The sequence below is a fragment of the Asterias rubens genome, chromosome 11 (assembly GCF_902459465.1).
Source record: "Asterias rubens chromosome 11, eAstRub1.3, whole genome shotgun sequence".
Lineage (NCBI taxonomy): Eukaryota > Metazoa > Echinodermata > Asteroidea > Forcipulatida > Asteriidae > Asterias > Asterias rubens.
In genome coordinates this window covers 12651754-12661576 of record NC_047072.1, presented here as the reverse complement: position 1 = coordinate 12661576, position 9823 = coordinate 12651754, and the positions used below count along the sequence as shown (strand labels likewise).

The window sequence follows — 9823 nt, the reverse complement described above, 5'->3', positions numbered from 1 at the left end:
ATTTATGACAAATAATTTCAAGATGACGTGACATAACAAATTTCTTCATTTGGCACAACTACAATACCCAGAGAATCAAAATCTGAAAACAATTTGAAAATCGGACGTTTATTTTGGGAGATATGGTGTTAACAAGATTGCCTAATTAAATATTCACCTCGCTGTAAGTGGCTAATTAATGAAGAATTTTTACATTTTTTACTTTAAGGTTAAAGTTTATGTTCTCAGCTCCAGTTTAATATAGGATCTAACTCTTTCATATTTACGCTCTAGGATATTAGGCTTAAAATAAAAACGTGTACAAACCCTATGGGATTTAGGCAGAAACAAAGAATAATAATAATAATAATAATAAAAATAATAAAAATCTTGACAGAAACAATACCTGTTCCGACTAAGTCGGAACAGCTAAATAAATAACGATATTAATCAATCAATCAATAAATCAATAAATTGTGTATGAATAAATCAATAATCAACTAAATAAATACAAAAATATATGAATAAAATGAGATTTTCGATCAAAACAAACAAATAATCAACTAAATAAATTACGTGTGATGTGTTTAAAATGTTATCAACTTTGTTTAAAATGAGTTTTTCGATCAAACCAAACAAATAATAGTAAACAAAAGTACGTGTGATGTGTTTCAAATGTTATCAACTTTGTTAGTATAAATGACGTAATACAACAAAACCTAGCATGATTTGGTAATTATTGCGTCACATCTCTGCTTTCGGTGTCTTTTTCATATCTAAACAACAGATTACTGTTGTATACATTCAGAGTTTGTATGTGTTTAATTTTCTTAGCTAATGATTTTGAACTTAGAAGTTATTGTGCGCTAATTTTGTTATTTACAATTAATTTTAAGATTTTTTTCCTGTGACGAATGTCATGAACTATTTTCGAGGTGTAAAAATCGTAACCGCCATCTAGCCCGCCATGTTGTTATCAAACCACAACAGTGGTGAATGCGGTAAAAATGTTTGCTCAAATCGACATTAAGCTTTTGCAGACATATGCAAACCTCTCACAACTAAATACCAAAAGCTAAAAGCTGAAAACTAAAAACAAAAAAGAGTATCAAAATGCAAACCTCAAAGTAGAAGTTAAAGCAAAAATACTAAACTCAAAACTTAAAAACTATCAAACTAACAAAGAAAGTTAAGTTACAAATTCAAACTGATGCAAACAAACCTGGAAAAATACTGAACCCAAAAACTAACTACAAACTACAAATTGTACACTCTCAACATTAAACTAACATAAAACACCGCAAAGCTGCAAACTACAGAAGAAAAAAACTAAAGAAAAAAAAACGGGAAAAAAACACTCAAATCTTAAAAACTATAGCACTTAAAGCTGTAAAAACAAACTTCAAACAACAAAAATACGTACTGAAAACTGCAAAGTACAAAGATTAATAAATAAAAACTAAAAGAAGAAGTAAAACTAAATTCAAAATTTTGAAACTGCAATCCACAAGCTGCAAACTATAAACCAAAAGAAAAAAGAAAAGAAAAAAACATTAAAAGTCTTAAAACTTAAGCCTACAAACTATTCCAGAAAAACAAAACATTACCAAAAACTGCAAACGACATAAAAACTAAAGGGAAAACGAAAACTAAACTCAAATCTTAAAAAACTTAAAACCTGACAAAACTTGAAAGACAAACTACAAACTAAAAAACTAAAAGAAAAACATAATGAACTCGAAACTAAAAAAACAAAAAAAAAACAAGCAATTTAACAAGCTAAAAGCTTAAAGACTTCAAACTGCAACCTACAGCTATCGTAAAAATTTGTTTAAAAGTTTACTATTACAAATTTCAAGCTACAAAATAAAACTTGAAGGATAAACGAATACTAGACCTAACTCGAAACTTGAAAACTTAATAAACCATTAATAATAACATACAAGTAATTGTTATCGTAATACATTAATAATAATAATAAAAAAATAAACAATTCCAAAGGCCAACTGAAATCTAAAAACTAACGAATTTAAGTACATAATACAAACTAAAATCTTAAAGAAAACAGTACTAAATTCGTTAGTTTTTAGATTTCAGTTGGCATTATCTCCTAAAAGCTCACTTATCTCCCATGACGTCACACATTGCACCACCACCTGTAATCGTGGCTACTGGATTATTTACCCTTTGTATAAAAAAACCGTTACACTCCCACCCAAATACAAGCTTTTTCCCATGACTTTTGACAGACTGTTGGGTCATCGTATTTTTCCGTTAATCGTGTAGATAAATGAACTAATCGCGGACAACTGTCCTCTGTTTGGTTTTGTTGATGCAGATAACGCAACCCGCTACACATTGGCTCAACCCTTGAAGATGCTATCGAACGATGATGTTTTCGTGCAGACATGATGACCGTACAACTGACCAAAGTTATGATGTTATGATAATTCAACGAAAATAATATTTATAAGTCAATGGGATATGCGGGTGGAATTTATACAATGTATAACCCTGACTAATAATACTTCAACGTCATCTTCAACGGATCAATAGGATTTATTTCCTTCAACCATTCAGTAAAACAGCAACGTCATTCCCACACGCCCTCTTTGTCAGAGGATATTATATCCTACCAGCACTGACCAGTCATACTGCAACGTCATTCCCACACGCGACTCTTTGTTCGGGGATTCCCCTGTCAACTGCTATACCAATACACACACACACTACCTATGCATTGCACCACAGCGAGACATTTTAACTGTTTTTAACCCATTTCGGGCAGAGTTTGACCTCTCTGAAGGAAGGTCAACTTAAAGTGTTCCATATTTCTACCCTATTTTGGGTACAGTTTGACCTCTCATTGTCCACTAGGGCAAAGGGCAAAGTGTTCCATATTTCTACCCTATTTTGGGAACAGTTTGACCTCTCATTGTCCTCTAGGGCAAAGGGCAAAGTGTTCCATATTTCTACCCTATTTTGGGAACAGTTTGATCTCTCATTGTTCTCTAGGGCAAAGGGCAAAGTGTTCCATATTTCTACCTTATTTTCGGAACAGTTTGACCTCTCCTTGTCTTCTAGGGCAAAGGGCAAAGTGTTCCATATTTCTACCCTATTTTGGGAATAGTTTGACCTCTCATTGTCTTCTAGGGCAAAGGGCAAAGTGTTCCATATTTCTACCCTATTTTGGGAACAGTTTAACCTCTCATTGTCCTCTAGGGCAAAGGGCAAAGTGTTCCATATTTCTACCCTATTTTGGGAACAGTTTAACCTCCCATTGTTCTCTAGGGCAAAGGGCAAAGTGTTCCATATTTGTACCCTATTTTGGGAACAGTTTAACCTCTCATTGTTCTCTAGGGCAAAGGGCAAAGTGTTCCACATTTCTACCCTATTTTGGGAACAGTTTGACCTCTCATTGTTCTCTAGGGCAAAGGGCAAAGTGTTCCATATTTCTACCCTATTTTGGGTACAGTTTAACCTCTCATTGTTCTCTAGGGCAAAGGGCAAAGTGTTCCATATTTCTACCCTATTTTGGGTACAGTTTGACCTCTCATTGTTCTCTAGGGCAAAGGTCAAAGTGTACCAGAGAGTCTACCTTAACTACTCATATCTAAAGTTAAGGTATTGACATTCGGAATATTGTGTCAACAATTTCAGTTTCAGAATCTTTTACCAAAAGCTGTATTGGTGTGATATTGTTGTTGTCTTTTATGCACAGATTTCTTCCCTCACTTCACTGCTGTCTCTTTTCTCGCCATCGGCTTCAGTATTCAGCACTTTATTGGCAGAAATGTAAGTAACAAAATCACTCGTTGATTTAAGGAGTTTTCAAAGCTCGGCTTGGGCTCTAAAGTCTGGGTAATGCCGGTGTCGCATGCAATTATGTCCTCTATGCAATTCTATCCGGAGGACATTATTTCATATGCAATATTGTCCGCCGGATGGTTTTGCATATGCAATTGTGTCCGTCCGGACGCTGCTGCATAATGCAGTTGTGTCCGCCCGGACACATTTGCATATGCAGTTGTGTCTGCCCCCGTGCAAAACCGTCCTTGCAGTAAATTTAACGCCCTTGGTCGACGGAACACGTTCGCCATTTTTTGTACAAGCTATGAATGACATGGGAAATGTTTGGACGTTGGGTATTCGCTGCAATCATAAAATACGTGAATATTCATGCTGCATACACGTAGTTAAGCGCATGCACACTGGCTTACGCGTGCACATACATTTACAGTCATACATGTCCACCTCCCAAGACATTCGGCGAATTTTGTGGATACTGTCTGATATAGCGTATAGTATAAAGCGTTGGTTAACAGAGTTGCCTTTGGACACCGCAATCGCATGCCACGTAACTCGAACAGATAACAATTTTCTTCAGATCAATGATTCATTATGTTTTAACCTTTCTTGGTACCATAAAGTTGTATGTGTGTGTTTTAAAGCATATTTTTGGTGATGTTTCGTTATGCTGTTTGTATATTTATATATTCTTAATGCTTCAATGTATTGTTGTTCTCTTTAGAACCAGCTGAAAAGGAGAGCCTCCTCTGACACGAAACTGTTTTTTAGGCAATCCTTCGGGCTTGTTCTTGTATACCCTTGTATGTGTGTGTGTTATGCGTATTTTTGGTAATATTTTGAAATGCTATTTGTAATACTTCAAGTTATTGTTGTTCTCTATAGGACCAGCTGGAGGGGAGAGCTTCTTCTTACAAGAAACTGTCTTTACTTAGAGCTCCAGCTGTTTCTTTTTCTTCCCTCTGTATTAAAATTTCTCATAGCTGTATTTGTTTCAATGTGTTTACCTGATAAATGTTCTATTTACCTACATGAGAATAGACTTGAGGACAAGTCGTTTAAATGTCTGTCGCGGTGATAGCACTCCGATTCTCCCCGCGATTCCCGTGGTATTCTACTACTGCTGGCACGACTACGGTCCCATAACCACCTGTACAACCTGACAGCGGTTTGTACATGGCCTATGGGCACTTCAGCCGAAAGTCGGGGAGTAGACTCGGCAACCAGCAGTTCGCGCGAGAGCAGTGATCTCGCTACAGCACCGCAACAACTCGACTATCTCACCGCGTGGGACCATTAACGACTTGTCCACAAGTCTAGCACGAGAAATGAAATGAGTTTAAATATAAACAAATGTTGACATGCATCCTGTTCTTGAGACTGTATCTTCCTGCTCTTGCCCCCAGTTATCTGGCAATCTGTTTGTACATATTCGTCAAGTTGATAGTTAATCTCTTCGGTGGCATAGACTCGACAATGGGGGCGCTTTCCGATCAAAGCACTGCACTCAGACAACCTCCATGCTGCTGTTGTTGTTTTTGTCTGCCAGTGGTAACAATAAATAAGTAAGTTGTAAGTTTTTTTTTCTTCATACAAACAGAAGATTTCTTATGAAAGAAGTTCATCAGGCTGAAGATTTCTTGTTACCTAACACCCGGGGCCGAATTTACAAAGAGCTACAATTGATTATATTAACTGCAAAACAAGCGCATTTGCAAATACTGAACTTGTTTTACTGTCTCACGATTATTTTTTTAGTGCTAGTTTTTATGCACCTGAAAGCAGCACCCAAAGTAATGCAACAAGGGTGTTTTCCCCTTTCGCTGTTCTCATACAAATTCGATGATAAAAATTGAGCCCAAATTTTCACAGGTTTGTTAATTTTCATGATGGGATACACCAAAAGAGAATACTTGTTTTTTAAAAGCACAATCCTTCTATCACGATTTTGTTTTCCTCAACAGAAAAGGTTTTATCTTTCTTCGACTGGGGATATATCAGTGTTTATTAGTCATTCCCATTGCTGTTGCAATCCCAGGATTCTATTGGCTACTCGGCCCGATTGACGCTGATGGTGGGGTAAGCCCAATATTAAGTTCGAAAATCTGCCTTTCTCCATTGGCTCTTTTTTTTACCCAGCTTCGTATTCCGATAAACATAGGATTCGAACTGCCTCTAGCTACCGGGCAACCTCGGTAGTCTAGTTGGTAAGACACTGCTCTAGAATTGCAAAAAGTTAACACTAATGACTCGATAAGAGCATCTGATCTACACGTCGAGTTGAAACCTAAGGTTCTTTTCAGAACCACCCAACCCATTTTAGAGATTGTCATCACATGGTGTTGCCGCAAACCTGTCCATGTCGTACCGTTACATGCACAGTTTCAAATCCTACTTAATAATGATCTGACGTATATTATTTTGAGACAAACTATTTCTGTGACGTCACTCTATTGTTGAAAGTGTAGATTATTTTTTACGAATCTACACTTTCGTTACGAATCTACACTTAAGTGTAGATTCGTAACACAATCTACAGTTTGGTGTAGATTCATTTTGAGTTAATAGTTCAACTTGAAAATTATTACTGTCTTTCCACATTGAAAGATAGCATGAAGTGCAACAAAACACAGCTGATGTTGTTTCAATTTACAATAACATTTCCCAGCTTACAAAAATCACTTTAGTAGGCCTAACACAATTTATTATTAGCTGAGCAAACTGACGTTGTACTCGATAATGTTGCAAGCACTCAAGTATGCCTATATATTTTGTAAAAATAGTTGTAAAATTAATGAGACCAACCGTCGTTTGACAACATAATTTTCAAATACGAAATCAGATTGACAAATCCAACTCAATTGAAACTGTTACATCAGAGAATAGACTCTAAAGTGTAGATTCGTGAAAACAATGTACATGTACTCGCCTTCGGCTCGTACATTCTTTTTACGAATCTACACTTTCTCGTCCATTCTTTTTAACTTATTACCAAACGTGCCCATCAGTGCCTTTAACCAAATCCTACATTTGTATCTTTAATTTTAAAGGCATCCAACCTGGGCCTCCCATCGAACATTGCCAAAGTCTTATCAACCTTGATAGCTATCTACAGCATCTCAGTCCTCTTTATGATGTCACAGGCTCTCTTGAGTAGCTTCTATGTCTTACCCCAGTTCGCCCTACTAAGGATCGTCGTTGTACTCGTGAATGGCCAAGCAGTTGCCCTGACGATGATCATCCGCTTTGGAGAGATCCAGTGCCTGGTGCCTCTGACGTGCGATACATACTTGATTTTAACAAGTAAGCAATTGTGTTGTTGTCTATTTGCTGGTTACCAGTTAAACAGGAAATGATGTTCAAACTCCTAATTACGACATTCAACTGCAAACATGGTTTATCTCCTCAATATCTCCATGAATAAATCATTTGTTGCTTTTGTGTTTGCTGTCATTTCTTCTTTTTGTATTTTTGTCAGTGCGTACTTCAAAACAAGCCTTTTTGGCTTCTGTAAAATGCCCCCTGTATAGACGATGTGACCTCTGACGTCACTCGAAAACCAAAACATGATTCGCGCGCATACCGCCGGGCAAAACCTTTGTGTTTTGGCAGCCAGCTAGAAAGTGTATGCAATCTTACCATGACTACGCGTCTTTTTGCCCGGCGAAACATGACGTGTACAGTGGTCAACAGAGGGCAGTTTGATTGTAAACATAGATCACATCGTCTGCAGTTTGATTGTAAACATAGGTCACATCGTCTACAGTTTGCTTCGTACCCATTACATTATACAATTGTCATTCTATTGTTCATAATAATGTTGTCATTAACTATAATTTTTCCCATCCAGTTCTTGACCGTCTTATATTATTGTACTGACTGTTTATTATTTTCCTTTTTCACCAATGGAGATAAATTAATATTGATTTGAATTGCATTGAACTGACGTGGAAACTGATCACCAAAAATATTGCATTCTTACTCAGATTCTGCGGCAGTTTGACCAATTCATGGGTCATTTTGACACAGATTCCTGGTTGACCCAGAAATTGGTCAGTGTGTACTAACCAGGATCCGGCTTCATTTTGACCCGGAAGTATAATACGAGTATTATATCTTGTATGTATTTCATTTGAGAGTATTTCTATAATAGTAATCTCCTTCTTCGTTCCTTCCTTATCTCTGTGTTATAACGTGCATGATATTATATAAGTGTTAATATTTTATCTAATCTCCACCATTTTGTTCAATGCCTGTATACAGTTTGTGAGTTTGCTATCATGAGTATATGCCTAATGTATTTATTTGGTACAATATAGGTTGGTCATGTGCCACAAAACACATCTGCGTGTGTTGTCTTTATTAGTGTTGGTGGGTAAATGGCTGAACTTTTAAATACTAAGACTTAAGGTAGGCCTAGCTTTCTATTAGGCCGATACATATTTTCCTTATTGAAAAAAAAAATTATATAAATATTTTTTTAAAGTGTGTTTTTCATCTGATTCCCTCCCGCAGTTATTCGGAATCTACTACTAATCTTGGAGATGTTTCCACTCATGGTAACATGCAGGATCGTGATTGGAAGGTGGATCCGGGCCGGAACGCAAAACCAACACTACGAGGACAGCAGGAACCAGAACGGTAGTGACGACCGCAATATGGCGGCCAATAACAATGACAATGACAGGGGACTGGAAATTAAGTCGATTTCGCAAGTTGCTCTAACCGTGTTTTCTTCGGAGCATTAGGTATAATGTAGTTGCCTTGAAGTTGCCCATGAGTCGTAGTTTTAACCATAGCACGAGTTAAAGCAGTCAATATTTGTTTTATAACACCCCCAACAGACTATTGATCATCTTCGTACACGTAACGTTCGTACGCGCGTTTCAGATACACAGATGCACAACTGATTGGGTTCGAGGTGAGTAAAAAGACGTCTGGGTACTGCACGCCGTGTGATAGTGGTCGGACTGTCACACGGCAAACGATGCACTATCTCACGGCCGCCGTCTAGTAAAACTAAGACATAGCATGTGACGCGCTCTAAACCAATGAACAGGCAGAATATTTGTAAGGGGTGTTATAAAAAGGAATTACTTGAAAAGGTAGCTCCACATACCTTGCATGACAAAATACTGAGCGTTTTGATACGTCCCATAGGGATTTGATAAAGGGCCATCATATTAACATATAATTTTATTAAAAACAACAACCACGAACTTTAAATAACAGCCATGAGTCTGGCAGATCGTACACCTAAATTGTTTGTAAGATTCGAAACTTTGCATGGTAGAAATACGATATGGAAAGGTTAGCGGTAACACAATGTAGTGACTATCTCTAAATGAGTTGGGGTGGTTCTGAAAAGAACCGTTTGGGTTCAACTCGACGTGTCGATCAGTAAGCTCTGATCGTCTTCTGGAGAAAGCTGATTGTTTGTGCAGTTGCTTTTATTTGTATATACTTCTAGAAAATGAACATATCAGGCAAAGTTGGCCAATATTTTTTAAAGTATGATGAGAAGTTTTATTAATGAAAGTTTTATAGATAGTATCAACATGTAGAATATTTAGAAAAAAATATATTCATATCGCTTATGACAATCAGAATGCTAAACTGTGTACTCGTGTTATTTCCTAAAACAGTGCAAGATGTATTCTTGGTGCAAGACGTTCTTTATTTCACGATTTTGTGATCCACCACGTAGAGGGCGCTCTATATACACAAGCAGACTATTAGGGGTGAACATTTTTTTTACGAATACGGTTTCGTCTTAAAAATGTGAAAATTTAGGTTAAATTGGTCATCGAAATTGCAAGAAAATGTACAAATTTGTGTGCTTTCAGATAGAAATAAAAGGCTCGAGTTGAGGTCTTTTAATATTTTTGTAAGAAATTATCTCTTGCAAGAAATTACCTCTTGCTAAAAAAAACTACTGTTACTTCAGAGGGAGCCGTTTCTCACAATGTGTGACCACAGCTCGATCTCCGGTTGCTCGATACCAAGTATAAAGTTGATGTTGTGTGGATGAGTAATT

At 36.8% G+C, this 9823-nt stretch overlaps 1 protein-coding gene across 1 annotated transcript; it reads left to right on the top strand.

Annotated features, from left to right (window-relative positions):
• Positions 1-5139: 5139 nt before the first annotated feature.
• LOC117296719 (organic solute transporter subunit alpha-like) lies at positions 5140-8534 on the top strand. Its single transcript, XM_033779763.1, has 3 exons — positions 5140-5337; positions 6837-7089; positions 8302-8534. Exons 1-3 carry the CDS (start codon positions 5140-5142, stop codon positions 8532-8534), a joined length of 684 nt encoding a protein of 227 aa, XP_033635654.1.
• The last annotated feature ends 1289 nt before the right edge of the window (positions 8535-9823 follow it).

Bases quoted from the DNA above. Each gene is read 5' to 3' on its own strand.
- LOC117296719 (XM_033779763.1), top strand. From the start codon at position 5,140: ATGTTGACATGCATCCTGTTCTTGAGACTGTATCTTCCTGCTCTTGCC. The intron at 5,338-6,836 runs GTAACAATAAAT...TTAATTTTAAAG, and splicing joins GTTGTTTTTGTCTGCCAGTG to GCATCCAACCTGGGCCTCCC. The intron at 7,090-8,301 runs GTAAGCAATTGT...TCCCTCCCGCAG, and splicing joins TACATACTTGATTTTAACAA to TTATTCGGAATCTACTACTA.